Genomic DNA, 16,399 nt, shown 5'->3' on the forward strand with positions numbered 1-16,399 from the left:
ACCGCACTGGATTCTGTTTCGGTCCCTGCTGCCAACGTCATCGTCGAGAACGGCATCGATCTTGCTGCTATTCTTGATTGTCGTTGAGTGTGAACTGTGCGATTTCATACTTCTGTGCGATATCACCCTTCCTGTTTCGGTGCACTTCGTCCAGAATGGTGTGCTTCGTCTGCAGTGACGACACTTTTCTCTTGCCCGTTGAGATGCTGGGGCTCGCAAGACTCGACATTGCCAAGAAACCGAAAAATCAGGTTCGAGAAACGGGTAACTGAGTAGGCCCGTAGTTTAAAAATTGTCCAGGCAAAGCCAGGGGTCACGATATATCAAAGGTAAGACGCAGAACAAGGCCGGAAAGCATACTGGTGTCAGCGAGAGAAGCGCACACAAATATCTATGAAAGTGGAGGAAACGTTCTCGCTTCTCTTGCCCTCTCTCAGTCCTGTGACGACTTGTCCCTGACTGTCTATCTCTCGGGCACAGAACCGAGTGGAGAGAAATTCAAGAACCATGATTCGCCATATGTACTGCTGCTCCATGACGTCATCGAAAATTGACTTTTATTTTTTTACTTTTTTTACCTCCTGCGCGACCGGCTCGATAGGACTCCGCATCATGATGGCAAGCCAAGTGATGCAGTGAAGCAACCTTTTGCTTCGCGTGAGTGCAGACGACACTGTGAATGCGTCCGTCAGCCAAATTTTGTCTTTATTTACTACTTATGCCTGAGGGCATAAGTAGTAAAAGCACTTTATTTTAAAGCAGAAATCAAACAAGTCGCCTGATTGATACATTATTTTTCATTTGGTACAAAATCACTTTGCTATATCCGCTGACGTGCGCTTATTTACTTCAATAAAACTGGACCCAAATTGTATTGAAAATGCAAATATGCGAATGGGAAATTGAACTTCCTTCGTTATAACCGCTATTTCGTTATAAGTGGCTTCGCTATAACCGGGCTAGACTGTATATACATACCGCAACCCCGCAATCAAGACAAACAGATTCAACTTGCTGCGGGAAAAGATGCCGAAGAAAAAAGGCACATGCTCAGCTCATGACAAAAGGAACTTAACTAGAAATCAACCAGCAAAAAGGTGAACGAGAGTAACAACTGGGTGACCGGGTGAAAACAAACAAGAGAAAAACAAGAGTAAAAAAATTTCAACTTTTGTTTAAAAATTTGTTTTTAAACAATTGTTAGGGCGCAATGTGATGTTTCAGTGTGCCCCTAAGTCAACATTCTGTAGAGTAGCGGTGAATTGTTACCACCTCTGGGAGTGTGTAGTGTAGAAGTGGAACTGGGCGGATCAGTTTTTCAAGCAGATATTATTGTTGTTGCCCGTTCCACCCATGATGTGATTTTAGGCTTGGGCTTTTTGAAAATGTGTGGCGCTACCGTTGACTGTGGAAGTGGGGCAGTTTATTTCGAGCAGACACTTAAGTCTAATCTCTTGGAAAGTTCGTGCGATGCGGAAACTATTTAGCGTCTCCAAAGACATAGTCGTACCATCGTGGACTGCAGTGTGCGTCCCAGTGCACTCATCGCCTTATAATGATGACAACTTTGAAGCTCTAATACAGCCTATTTATTCGGCGTGTTTTAAGAGGAATGTACTTGCGCCGCATTGTTTGATTCCATTGGTGAATGGTCGTGCATGGTTGTGGATGATCAATTCCTCTCCTGAGCCCGCTGTTCTGCGAGCTGGATTGAAGCTTGCCTCCTGTGGACATGACATGCCCTCCGCTGTGGCATCGGTCGGAGTCGCTTCAACCGAACCTCTTCCGCCTTCGTCACTAGAACCGACAATTGCTCGATGGTCAATGCAAGTCTCAGTAGTATTGAACGCCAAGCCCTGGTTGACCTCCTACTGCAATACACATCTGTTTTTGATTTCGACCAGCACTCTGGACCGGCTTCTATTCCAGATTCTCGCATTCATCACATGATTGACACAGGATCTTCCTGCCCGCCCCGCCAGAAACCTTGTAGAATATCAGCATCCGAGCACAAGATCATCAATGAACAAGTCGAAGAAAAGCTACACAAGGGGGTCATTCAGGAGTCTTGCAGTTCCTGGGTGGCTCCTGTAATTCTGGTGCACAAGGACGGCACGTGGCGGTTCTGCGTGGAGTATGGGCGTCTAAACGCCATCACCAAGAAAGACTTGTATTCCCTTCCTTGCATAGATGACGCCATAGATTGCTTTTCTGCCGCCTCCTACTTTTGTTGCGTCGATTAAAGATCCGGATATTGGCAGATTTCTGTGCACCCTGATGATAAGGAAAAAACGACATTTGTCACGCCAGACTGACTTTTTGAATTCAATGTTATGCCCTTCAGGCTTTGCAACGTGCCCGCAACTTTTGAAAGGTTTATGGACACGGTGCTTCGTGGTTTAAAGTGGGACATTTGTATGTGTTACCGAGATGACATAGTTATTTTTGGGAAGACTTTCAGGGAACACAACGAATGCCTAGCTGTTGTTCTGGACAGTTTGCGTCAGGCCGGCTTTATTCTAAATTCCAAGAAGTGACGGTTTGGCGAGCGGCAGGCAGCGGTGCTCAGACATCTTGTTGACGAACACGAGGTGCGACCTGATTCCCAGAAAACGGAGGCTGTCGAATTGTTTAAGACACCCGAGACTGTTAAAGAGCTTCGCAGCTTCTTGTGGTTATGTTCTTATTTTCGTCGTTTTGTACATCGCTTTGTTGACATTGCCGCCCCGCTGACGAGTCTGTTACACAAAGACTCTTCTTTCGTATGGACCTCCGAATGTGAAACCTCCTTTCGTCAGCTCAAGTTTCTGTTGACATCGCACCCTATTCTACGGCACTTTGCTTCTGCAGCGCCAGCAGAAGTTCACATGGATGCGAGTGGTGTTGGCATTGGGGCTAGCAAGAACATGTTATTGCATACGCCAGCCGTAGTTTATGCAAGTCCAAGCGGAACTAGTGTTACTGAGCAGGAATGTCTAGCAGTGTTGTATTCAGCATCCAGTGGTTTCGGTCATACTTACACGGTCGCCCATTTAGCATTGTAACCGACCATCACTCTTTCTGCTGGCTTGTCAACCTTCAGGATCCCAATGGTCGTCTCGCGCGATGGGCTCTTCGCCTCCAAGAGTATACCTTCAAGGTGGTGTGTAAGAGCGGCCAACGCCATGTCGATGCAGACTGTCTATTGCATCTTCCTCTAGCCACCACCGAGTGCGATGCCGACAACTTTGACGACTACAGTTCAGTTGTGGTTGCAGAATTTCCAGACCTTCAAGTGTTTGGATCGGAACAGCAAAAAGATCCGAGCCTCACGACTCTATAATGCCTTGCAGACCCGTCGAGGTGCCAGCCGTTTTTGTATACGCGATGGTGTCCTGTGGAAAAAGAACTATTCTTCAGTGGGGCCACGTTTACTACTTGTAGTTCCCCAAAACCTCTGTTCGTCTGTTTTGCGCGTACTGCACGGCGATCTTATGTCTGGTTATCTCGGATGGGCTTGGACGTTCTGCCGCGCACAAGAACGCTTTTATTGGCCGAAGATGCGATCGACCATTGACAGATATGTGACCAGTTGCACGCAATGTCAGCACCACAAACCTCTTAATGTTGCTCCCACTGGGCTGTTGCACCCTGTGCCACCTCCCAGCGTGCTCTTTGAGCAAGTCGGCATCGATATGCTAGGTTCATTTCCAAAGTCTTGCTTTAGCAACCGCTGGATTGTCGTTTGTGCCGGTTTTCTTACTCTGTTCTGCGAAACGGCAACTATCCCATCAGCTACAGCCCATCAGCTACAGCCCATCAAGTTTCGCAATTTCTGCTTCGCTCAGTTATCTTACACCATGGACCATCGCGGGTTCTGATAAGTGACTGGGGCCGTCAGTTCACGGTGGATGTTGTCGAGGAGCTCCTGAGTCTATGTGCAACGAATTTTCATCACTCCACACCTTATCACCCACAAACAAATGGCTTGACAGAGTGCATAAACCGGACGTTGACAAATATGATTTCAGAGTACATGGCTGCGGATCACAAGAACTGGGACACCATGCTGCCTTTTGTCACATATGTCTTCAATACAGCCACTCATGAGACTACGGGTTATAGCCCTTTCTTTCTTCTGTACGCCCGACCACCACGCTACACCCTGGACACCATATTGCCGTTCTTCCTAAGCGTTGAACCCTGCATCGCTTAAACCCTGTGTCTCGCAGAAGAAGCTCGGCGACTGGAGCGCCTGTGGATCATTGCTTTGCAAGACCGCTCCAAGGAACACTGCGATAAACACCGTTGGCACGTTACGTACACTCCGGGCAATGCTGTCTGGATTTGGCGACCGCTATGAAGGCGTGGCCCTTAACCAGAAATTGTTGGCTCACTACAATGAACCTTACGTGATCATTAACTGCATCAGCGATGTGACCTACGAGGTTGCACTCCTCACTGCGACAGCCAGTCATTTTAAAAAAACTGAACTATCACACGCTGCACGCTTGAAGCCTTGCCACCCTCGTAAGACTTCGTGACTCTCCTTGTGAGCTTTGGCTGTGCACGGGGAAATGTAACGGGCTGCAAAGAAGATGAAGTTGCGCTAGGGAAGAAGGAGGAGGAAGTGGCTTGCGCTGAGCCAAAGACGACTAACTGTTGACACTGTGTTCCCGACGTTTTGTTTTTCACGAAGGCTTTAAGCATAACAACATACAGCCAAACCCGAATAATTAGAATTTTGGTTATATCGAACTCGCTGAATATCCCTTTGAAAATTCCATGTAAACGTATAGGAAAGCTGCGTCGTATATCGAACTCAATTTCACCGGTCGTTCGGTATATCAAACTCTGCACCACGCATTGGACAGTGTGCCTTCCCCAAAGACGGTCGCATCACCCTCAGCCCTTTGCTGCATGACGTTTTCAAGCCACGCGCGGAAGGAATGAGAGGGCAGAGTTAGGCGGCAGTGCCGTGCCCTTTCCCTAAAAGCGCACACATCTGCGGTGATCACTGCCGTGCTCCAGCACGTGACGTTTGCAAGCCATGTGCGTGAAGAAACGAGAGGGAACCAATGCCGCCATGGTGTTTAGAAAAGGGGGAAAATGTGATAGAGCGAAGCGCAAGGGTGTGCCCACTCTTCTGCCGAGCTTTATCTCTCCCCTTCCCCCCTTTCTTGGTCTGCGTTCACAGCAGCACATACTACGTATACGCAGGCAAGCCAGCTCAGCCCGTGGCAGACACTTTTTCCAGTGTGTGTTGTGAACTCTCTGCGCGCGGCGGCTGACGTGCGATGTGCGTCTCGTGTCGTTTTTTTTTTTGCGAGAGTCTTCCATTCTTACATCTATTAATTAATGAAGGTACGCGGTCAGCTGCGATCATGACGCAAACGGCAACTATAGTGGACTACGCCCGCCCCAAGCGTGGCGTGATAAATCGAGCCAGGCAGCCAACACGGCCACTCTTCCAAGTTCGCTCCCTGCCACCGCAGAATCTATCAAAAGTATAGTCAAAAGATAAACACGCTGTGACATTATCTCTGCGTAGCATCTTGGCGCGCTGCCGATAAATGAGCTGTGGATGCGACGATCGAAACGGAGGGACGCGCCACCAAAGTTTCTTTTTTTTTTTTTTTTTAATTCTCGAGGGAAAAGGGGGGGGGGGGGGGGGGGGGGTTCATTATGCGAATGGGTTGATTGCGCGACAAATACAGTGTCATTTTTCACGATCGCAAGTGCAGTCTCAAGCCGATTTTTGCATATCGAATTATCGATATATCGAACTATTTCGCAATCTCCTTCGAGTTCGATATGTCCAGGTTTGACTATATATCTATATTTCTGAAATAAATGCCAATTGCTAGTCAGCTCCTGTGTTGTGTTCTTTGTGTTCTCGTTCCGTCCTGTGTTAGCACTGTTCCCAACATGATTGTAAACCAACAAGCCCAACTTTCCACTCTTCTAGTCTTCAAAGAGCTTTCCACTCATCCAAGCCTTTGTGTTGTTTATAGTCTTCTGATGACAGTGGAGTGCTTTTGAAAAGCACCTTAGCTTGGCTGACTTGTCAGTGACAAGAAGTGGCAGTTTCTCGCTTCCAGATATATTACATGCGAAAGCAACTGAAATGCAATCCTTCGCATGCTTGCCGCCGGTGCACTGCTCTCCCTTGAACGCAAGCGTTCCATTCGGCAGCAGCTTGGAAAAAAGTGCAGACTCATCAAGGTTAAATATATCATCAGGCGCATAGTCTTTCAAAATATGTCCTAGCTGGCCATTTCTCCAATCTTCTGCGCCTTCAATGTTAGCCGTGGCGCCTTCTCCAACTTTGGTCTTCAATGCTGTGCCTCACTTTGAATCTGGCTAGCCAGCCATTGCTACACACAAAGTCTGCATGGTTGAGCTGCGAGGCAAAAACCAGGGCTTTCTCAACGAGGAGAGGTCCGTTAACTGGCAGGTTTTTCGACCGAGGTGTTTTCAGCAATCGCACCAGCGCTTCCTTCACATCTGGAAATGTTGAGCCTCGTACATGACTTCTCTTCGCAGTTATGGCAGCTCTGCTAAGCAGCTTTTCCCTGGCATTCCAAATGCCACACACAGTAGTTAGCGCATGCCAACACAGATTTCTTCGCCCCTCTCTAGATGGCACGGACAGTCTCTAATTTGTCATTTTTGCTGAGCACTCTGTGCTTTTGTCTAAGCTTCGGCGTGATGCAGATGGAGAACTTGCGATGCACTCCGCTCAAGGCCACCTGTTGCACGTGCGGAAAAAATGAACCAAGACCTGACTTACTGAGAGGTGCAACAGGCGGTCGCTTGGACTGGTCTTAAATAGCGCCCGCTGGGGGAGAGGTAGGTGGATGCGACTCCGTGACCAGCTCCGGCAGCTCGGAGGCCACAGTTAGTTTACGGCCTGGATTGGCGCTCCCGCTGATCGCGCCAATCTAGTCGGCCGTGGTGGCCAAGGGTAGTTATTGCTGCTGCGGAGAAAACTCCAAAGGTGGCACTAGTTGTATTATTATCATCATCGCAACTGTATTCGGTTAATTTTGGCTCCGATTTGTCATTGGCCATGTAGCTTACCGTCACATCGGTTGCATTTATGGAGATTTGTCACATCGCTAGTCAGTCGTTTGTGAGGCGGTACTGCCGTCGTGAATTGTGCAACGAAAAGTAAAAATGGTACGTGCTAACTGATACAGGCGTGATAAGCTGGTATGGTTTATGCGGATACAATATGCATTGTGTTCAATGGACGCTGGTTCGAGGACTTGACTTTATTACTTTTAAAATGAAACTACTGTTAAAGTGGGTACGTTTTAACCAGATTTTACTGTGTCTATAAAGCCCCACTTTAAGTAACCGATACAAACATGCCTTTGTGGCCAAAGAGTAGCGTGCCTTGCTCATTGGCAAAGGATACTGAAGGTTTAATTTCCATGTCACCCATCTATCTCAAAACAGAAGCCCAAGTTGGCAGCTCCTGCCATATGGTCTCATAACATCGCACAGCCTGCCAACCAATCGGTACGCAGCAATGTCACCTGCAGACTACCACCTTCCAGAGCCACACCTGTGATTTTTTGCTCCCACCAATGCCAACAAAGCTGGATCTTCTGCACAACATGACATTTAATGCTATCACATTAAAAGGACAAAGCACTGTGCTTTAGGTGACCAATTTTTGTCAAGCCAGCGGCAAGCTTGCTGTCTAAAGTGGATGACTCCACAATGGTTTTGATAGAAAGGCTATAGAAAATTTTTGCTGAGCATTTTTTAATCGGTGCACACGCCCTTTTTTATGTAGTGTAATGCTGGAGACCGTGACCTATGAGTGCGATGGCGTTTTTCATTTACAAAAATGCTGTACCGAAAACTAAGGTAATTCTCACTCGCCAAACAGTAATTAACCATTTTTAGTATAGAATAGCGTCTATTTCAGTTTTCTCATTCGAGGCTGTTGAGGCATATGTAGGTGCACGTCTTTGACGAATGTTTTGGTGCACTGCGGTCATCACTTCATCCAAACAAATTCAAAACAGTTTGGTTTGGCACCATCTATTGACGAAAGTGTGTAATTATTGATGCAAATTCAGTGCTGCTTTTTTCTGAAGGGCACACTGATGAAATCGAGGAATACAATTAAACATAACTACCTCTCATTAAAGGAAAAAGAGCAGTGTATGCACAAGAGATACCAGTGATATTCATGTGGGGTACTGTAATGATAGGCAGCGTTTCAGTGCAAGAGTGTAGTGTTGCTTGTTTTATCTGATTTTCATTGCCAGATTAAAATGATATATCCTGATTTCTTGGATATTGTTGTGGTCAGTTTGTACTATATGAGGCAAGACCTTCTCATTTCCACAATGTTCTAATGTATTTTGGTCAGTGTTCTGTCACTTTGAAATAAAATCTCTTCTCATTCTATAGCCCCTGGATACTGTAAGATTTTATATTTTTTTATATTCACATTCTTTGTTTGGTTTGGTGCTGTTTTGCTCTTTATGGTTCCTGTGACTTTTCATGCAAGGTGAGGTGTGTCTAATCAGTTCATTATGCAAATTGAATTTTTATTGCATCGTTCTTGTTATAGTTGGCCAGAACCATTACACTTTATTGATTGATTGAATGTCCTTTATTGAATATCGTTCCCTTCTAGGAACTGATGCTTGCACTTTATTTATTGTGAAATGTTGTCATCATGTGCAGCAGACGTGTGCATTAAATTAAGACTTTTGTCTTAAACTTGCATTTTTTTGGATGCCTAGAAATGATTCTTTTATGTTTTTCAGTTGCTGCACATGCTTGAACGATGCATTGCAAGCATCAATAGCCTCTTCTTCCGTCACAAGATCTTGCTTGGACTTGATGACCGTGGCAAGATTTCATGTCACAAAGTTCATGTATCCTTTTTTTCAACTTGGTAATCTTGAAATTATTTTTAAATTTATTCTGTTAGGCATGAGTACATAAATATTGTTGCCTACATGGGAGTCAAGCAGGCCTACTGGAGCATACAAATAAAGCATTTAATGGTTTTAGGAAGCATTCAAGTTGAGTGTACAACCTTGCTGTCAGCATGTGAAGCGAGCAGTACCTTATTTGCACACTCAGTGCACTTACTTGAGAACTGTAGTTGCTAACTAGAGCTTTGATAAGCCTTATTTTTTATTAAACTGCAGTGCTGTCAAAGTACTTTGAGATATTCCGCATTAACTAATCCTCTAACCGGGGAAAATTTCCGAGGCATGTTTCTGCTATGCCTTTGACGTATATATCATTGCAGTGCCTGCTAAGGATGTGGGGAACACATTTTCAAACTTGCATGCTTCAGTACTTGAGATAGCCTCTGGAAGACAAAGCATGGTACAAAGCAGGAAAGGGGAGGGCCCAGGGGTCAGTGTCACTTATGGCAAATGTTGACACACAACAGCAGAAAGCTAAGAAGTGTGCATGTACAGCACAGTTGTTCAGCACATTATGTGACATAGTGTAAATGTAGCATAATTCTTCCTCTCTCTGGGTGGACTTCACCTGGTTCAAACTCATTTTGGTAGCAATAAAAACCACCCCTGTTGTTGTTGTTTTTTTTTTTCAAGCACTTAGTGGGATATGTTGCCATGTTGGTCAGTGGATAAGTTATTCATATCATGTGATTGCGCATGATAGCCTGAGTCACTTATGCAGCAAAAAAAAATAATACAACAACAACATCTTAGTGTGCACAAAATAAGAACCTGAAGTAGGGTATGAAGTATGTCTGCAAAAAAGATTGCCTCTATAGAAACTGTAGCATTCTGTGGGAGGTCTGCTTATCTGTATTTACCGCTTTTAAATGGAGGTGAAATGCAGGATACCGATGTACTCTGTGCACATTAAGGAACCTCAGGTGGTCAAAATTGTCATGATTGAGGGGCACATTTGCGGTTAGCTTTTGGTAGAGGTTAGGTGGGAGTGGGTAGCTATATTTGCATACTGGATTCCTTGAACATTTTTTCTGTGTGAAGAAAATAAAGGCAATGAGGACTTCCCGAAGAAGATTTCTTGCATACATACTCCACTTCACGTGAAAATTGCCTTGTCAAGATGTAAAGTGAAATTTTGTTAATTTTGCCTTCAAGGGATCACAAAAAATGTTGAAATTATCGTGAAGTTCAAATCATTGAATGTTCCTCAAAAACTGCTGAACCTGTTTGCATCACATTAATTTTATAGAATGAACACTTGAAATATGGTTGCCTCTTCATTTTAGTATAAAACTAGGCGTCGCCGACAATATTTTCAAGTGTCATGAAGTGCTTTGCTCTCATTGTTGGGATTGTTGGCAATCATATAGGTCACTTGATCATGAAGAACCAATTACAGAGCACCACTCACCAGACTAAAATTCCAAAAATAGTCCACCTGAAATATTTGGAGCCCTAACTCAACCACTGGTGGGTGTTGGGTGATGTGCTGAAAAATGCAGCAAAGGAACTGACAAAAATACACAAATGAAATGCAACTGAGAACTCAAATGCTGTTCTCAGGTGCGTTACTGTAGTTTGCCTGCATTGGGCATGATCAACATTCCTAGAGAGGTCCATGACAGACCCGTGGGAAATGCTGAGTACTGCGTTCGTAGTCCCGACATCGTGCGAGGTGCGCTCGGCCTGTTTCTGGCCGTGCGTACGTCGCAAGAGTCTACCTGATCCACCTCTAGATAGCACCGCCTCTCACTGGAAGCCTGTTGCTGGTAGCGCTGAATAATAGTGGGATTGAAACTGCAAATTTAAGCCAAGAATTATCTGAATCTGCATATGTTACGGCGTATGCTGGTGAAGAGCACAGCGCGTGAAGAAGACGAAGTGCAGTGCGAGGGTGAGGCGCTACCACGTGGAAGAGAGGGCATGCAGGAGAGAAGGATGATGGAGCCGAGGGTGGGCCAGTGACTGCGTGTGCCTCCTGAGTGTCATCCTGCCCCATAACATTTTGGTGGCAGCAGTGGGGTGATGCCACACACCCGCTCCCAGAGCCAGGTTCCTGACGTGGCGGACGACAGGAGTCTACCACTGGCCGATGACGCCGAAGAACGAGCCCCTCCAAACGCCTAGGCCTAGGTGTTCGGAAGGGCTCGGTCCTTCCACATAGCTAGACACCAGTGCTGAGTGCCTCCTTGATTTACACATGGGAGGCCCGATTGGCTGGCTAGGCTGCGGAGGTGGATGCTCCTCAGTGCAACGTACGTCAGCACACTACGGCGACGGGCCTGAACACGTAGGTCTGTTGCCTTTGGATGTCACCGCTGCTGCTGTCTTTGACCCTGCTGGGCCTGCGGTCACAGCTGCCAATCATGCACTTGGCGTGGGTATGTCCTCGCTGCAGTATTCATTGGGGCATGTAGATCAACCTACATACGCCAGAACTGTATCGTGGGATGCTTACCGCATCCAGCTAGACAGCATTATGGCAACAAGAGGCTAGGAGGAGAAAACGAAGACCAGGATGCTCATCTCAAAACTGAGAGGTGGCACGACCGAACTCCTGCAGAACGTGCCACCCGACCAGTTAGGCTCTTACTCTTTGCTGGCGGGCCTCCTCGCCGGTGCAGTACCACCGCCTGCGGGCCCGCCGTCAAGAGCACGAGGGGACATACTAGGACCTCGCCGCAGTCGTTGAGCGGATGGCTCTGCAGTCGCTTTCAGGGGCACCTCAGAACGTCCTGGCCCTGACCACCACCGAAGATTTTGTAGATGCCATCGAGGATCTTGAGGTGCAGTCCGGTTTGGGTGTTCTGATTCCGTCTGCGCTGCCATGGCACTTGCCATTGAGGGGGAGATGATTTTGCTGGCCAGGCGGCGGTCGCCACCATCTGCCAGGCACCACATACCGGTGCGGGCTCTTCGATCTGCGGCCTCTGCCCGACGTGTTTGTAGCGACCTTAGCGTAACCTGCTTCCGCTGCAGCCAGCGGGGACCTTACACAAGGAATTTTGCTGGCCCTCCCACATTGGCAAACAATTTGGAGGAACTCTGGGGATTCAATTCTGAAGCTAAGCACGAACAACGGGGGCAGCGCGGTCATCCTGTGTGGATACACGGCAATGACCTACAGCGGGCAGAGCATAGTGTAAGTTCTGATGGTGACATTGATGCTGGCTACGCTGGTGAAGGACGCCAGCAAAAAGCACAACACAAACGAGAAAGAAATAGCGCTCAGCGACACGATTCCAAGACCACTCTCAGTATTGAGCACGCCCATCTGCAGATGGATCAACATCATCAAGGCTGAGTTGATGAGGAAATAACTGGCGCTCACCGTGAGCAGATTGCGACGCAACCGCCGAACCAGCTCCCCACCCTCCTGAAGTCTCTGCATCCACTCCTTTCTTCACTTCCATGTACATCCAATGCTCCTTACATTGTCCTTAATGTTGTCCTACTTGGCCAGCATGTGAGAGCTTTAGTAGACACCGATGCGGCTGTCAATGTTTTGGACAAGTCGCTGGTTGCCCATGCGCCCCACCTCGCTCTGCCAGCCTCACGAACCTGGCTCCTAGCTTTTAATGGTGCCCAAATGGATCAGATTGGGCGTGTCATTATAAATGTGCGTGCACTTGGCAGGACTTTCTCCACAGAGTTTTTGGTGGGGGACTGTCTTATTTGGCCGGTGGTCATAATTTTGCGACACACCAACACCATGGGGACGCCGGCTTAGCTGGGTTTCCCAGGGGGAAGTTTTGGACCAGTTGTTTTGATATATTTGTGAGAGAAAAGGAACCGTGACACAAACAGGACGACGATGAGAAGTGGACAGGACGAGCGGTATGGGCAACCAGCGACTTGGTCCAAAATATTGACAGCCGCTTTGGTGTCTGCTGGGCTTCATCGTAAAGAAAACCTGGCATCTCGACCTCTGGTTGATGTACTTCCAGGTACCTGCATTGCATATACGGACGCATCAATTACAGCAAATGGCGGTAGAACAGCAGCTACTAGCCCAACACACAGTGAACTAAAAGTACATAATGAATATGTATCAGAATACCCTGACCCGCTTGTGATGGAACTATCTGCAATCCACGATGCTGTGGAGGCCATAAATAAAATAGATTCCATAACAGAAGCCCACATCTATACAGACTCCTTAGCCGCCTTAAAGGCCCACTGTCCACCCTCCGGTCGAAAATATTTTCTTCCCCGGTGACTGTGAGACTTCGCCCCTAGAACGCAAGGCCGCAAAATGTTTTTGAAAAGAGTAACTAATAACGCAGTTACAGCCACCACAATCACCCGATTCTGTCATGCCTCTCTCCTTCCGTTCCCTCGCAAAGGTTTTTCACTCTCCTGCCCGAGGTCGTCTAGCCTCCGCAATACAAATTCCCCTTCCTCCTCCGCGTTTGGCGGGAGGTGGGGCGTGGCTCTCCGCGAGCGCGAAAAAAAAAGAAAAACGGTCAAGGGAGCGCGCGCCGCTGGATTCAGTCTGGTCGTGACGAGGGAAAAGCGCGCCGCGAGAGGTAGACACCCATCCTTCTCCCGTCAGTCAGCGAGACGGACCAATGGACGTCGTTCGCGGTACGTACGTCATTACTGTGGCTCGTCGGGCCAGCGCAGGAAATGGGGAAGCTGGCTTCCCGGAGAAGAGCATGAGAGAGCTTTGAATTGTATTTTCGATGCTTTGCGGCGCGCGTGTCACTGTAGCATTTTGCACAGACTATCTTCGGTACCTGATCGAAACACTGGGCTCCTTTGCTTAAAAGGGCCTTCCTTGGACAGTGGCCCTTTAAAACAACTGAAGAAAGTGACGAAGACACTATATGTAACCCAGGAAATCCACGCACTCAATAAAAGAACAAAGATACGTATCCAGATAAACGACACAAGACAATGCTCAGAACGCTGAGCAAAAAAAAGTTCACCACCTCACACACCAAGCTCCAAACACTAATGCACCTGCCACCGGGCTCCCTTTTGATGCCCGCTCCGCTATTTTCATCTTAGCATCCTCTTTAAAGAAAAGTGCATGTGCTCTCATCCCCCCGCATACTTTTTCCTCCCTCATAACGAAATCGGAGGAGGTTTCCCTTAGAAGGATAAGAGCTGGGGCGGCCTTTACCCCGTCGGTAACATGCTGATGGGAATCTGAAGAAGACATCGGACCCACCACATGCCCAAAGTGTTCCATACCAGCTGCAGAAGTGGATGTTGCCACCTGCTGTGGACTTGTGCAGGGACAAGGGCATCAAGGATAAAGATTCTGCAGGAAGTGGGACTAACTGCAACAAGGGAAGAGGACTTCTCCAAATGGCTCACCGACAACAATAAGAGCAGGAGCCTTCTCAGGTTCCTTATGGAAAATAATTTACATGGGTTTTTATAATATGCCTTATGGCAAGCTTGCATAACAATAAAAAAAAAAGACAACATTAAGGAGGACGTAAGGTGCATTGGGTGTACATGAAAGTCACTCATCCTATTTGTGTCGCGGTTCCTTTTCTCTCACAGCTGGGTTTCCCACTTCAGCATGGGCCTGTGCCAGTCTGTGGTGTCGACAGCGGGGCGTGCCTCAGTTAGCCTATGCGACCTCGCCTCGAAGTCCTGCCGCCAAGTTCAGTGCCTACTCTATCCGTGATGACTATGGCTTTTGACATTCTGCCCTCGGCTGCAGCAGCTTGGGTGCGTGGTCGGCTGGACAGCATGGATACAGCGGACGTGGTTTTCGAACCCATCCGGTGTTCGGCTCCAACTCGTGAGATGACCTTACCTCAAAGCCTGTTCTCTGGGATCAAACTACAGACCCATGTGTTTCTACTAAATTTAAGCCATGAACTTCTCGTGTTAACTTACGGATCACCACCGGGTACAGCATCGGTTCTGACTCCTGACCTGCTGGTCATATCTCTCCAGCCTGAGGCTCCTGCTCAACATCCCACAATACAGACAGCACTTCTGTGAGCGTCTTTCAATTTTGGCCGCAACCTCACCGTCATGGAGTGGCCTTGCTGCAGGAACACCGTGCATGTCTTGATGTCTATGCCAACGAATTTGGATGCACACATAAGCTCAACATGGCATCGACACTAAAGACCATGAGCCCATTCACCATGAACCTCGTCGTGTAGCCCCGGCCGAACAGTAGGTCATCCAGCAGCATGTGGCCGGTATGCTGGACCAGGGCGTCATCTTCCCTTTGTGCAGTCCCCGGTCCTCTCCTGTCGTCCTGGTGTGGAAAAAAGATGAGACAATGTGGTTCTGTGTTGTTCTGCAATCACTATTGTAAACTTAAAGCTATTACTCATCTCAGTGGGCACCTACTGCCTCGGCTCGATGATGTGCTGGACCACTTGAAGAGGTCACGCTACTTCTCCACCCTAGATCTGCTCTCAGGATACTGGCAAGTGCCTCTTCACCCCGACAACGCTGAAAAAACAGCATTTGTGACTCCCGACGGCCTTTGCCAGTTCAACCACTTGCCATTCGGCCTCCCGAATGCTCCGGCCACCTTCCAGCACCTGATGGACCGCGTACTGGGCCATATGAAATGGACTATGGCATTGGTTTACATGGATGGTGTTATCGTCTACACAACCACGTTTGAGCAACACCAGAGATGCCTGAAACTTGTCCTCTAAGCCCATACCTCTGCTGGGCTTCGCTTGAAATCGAAAAAAACTGTTTCTTCGGTTTTGCGCAAGTTAAGTACTTGGATCATGTCGTGAACCAGCATAGCATTCATCTCGACCCTGAAAAGCTGCGAGTGCTCATGGCTTACGAAGCCCCAACCTCTCCCAAAGTACTCAAAACTTTTCTTTGGTTCGCTTCCTATTTCCGTCAACTTTGCCAAGCGAAGCATACCTTTGACTGCCCTACCCAAGAAGAATGATGCTTGGAATTGAACAACAACCCAACAGCGTGCTTTTCAGGACATCAAGAGTGCCCTCCTTCAGCCTCCTACTTTGGCCCATTACGACAAATCTGCCCCAACTATTTTACATATGGACGCTAGCCAAGGTGGTCCAGGGAATTTCTACTAGAAGACGAGTCTGGTGTCCAGAGGGTTCTGGCTTATGCCAGCCACCAACTTTCGGATGTTGAACGCCACCTCCACTCTTCAGAACTAGAATGTCTCATCATTGTCTGGGCCGTCAAGAAGTTCCGGCAGTACCTATACGGGCGCCACTTCACTATCGTAAAGCACTATCGTGCTTTGACTTTGCTGAATGCAGAAGGTTGCACGCTCATCCCTGCAACTTCAGGAGTACGGTTTCACCATCGTGCATTGGCGCGGCGCTGCTCCCCAAGACTTCGATTTTCTTTCTCGCCCTCCTTGCTCCATGATTCCCTTGACCGTCTTGTGGACTGCACAAGTCCAGGATGCAACCATCACGTCCGTAATGCACTCCCTCAGTTTCAGTACAGAGCGAAGTAACTGAAAGCTG

The 16,399-nt window shown here is 47.7% G+C and overlaps 1 protein-coding gene across 3 annotated transcripts in view; it reads left to right on the forward strand.

The window, feature by feature from the left end:
* LOC146202836 (uncharacterized) overlaps positions 1 to 16,399 on the forward strand; it is an 88,177-nt gene that overhangs the window by 49,524 nt on the left and 22,254 nt on the right. For all 3 annotated transcript variants that reach the window (XM_084588368.1, XM_084588370.1, XM_084588369.1), the window contains one exon: positions 8,775 to 8,885. In XM_084588368.1, the coding sequence (XP_084444494.1) occupies positions 8,775 to 8,885 (111 nt within the window). The remainder of the gene's footprint in view (positions 1 to 8,774; positions 8,886 to 16,399) is intronic.

The sequence above is a fragment of the Amblyomma maculatum genome, chromosome 1 (genome assembly GCF_055883805.1).
Source record: "Amblyomma maculatum isolate TAMU_Amacu chromosome 1, ASM5588380v1, whole genome shotgun sequence".
Taxonomy (NCBI): Eukaryota; Metazoa; Arthropoda; class Arachnida; order Ixodida; family Ixodidae; genus Amblyomma; species Amblyomma maculatum.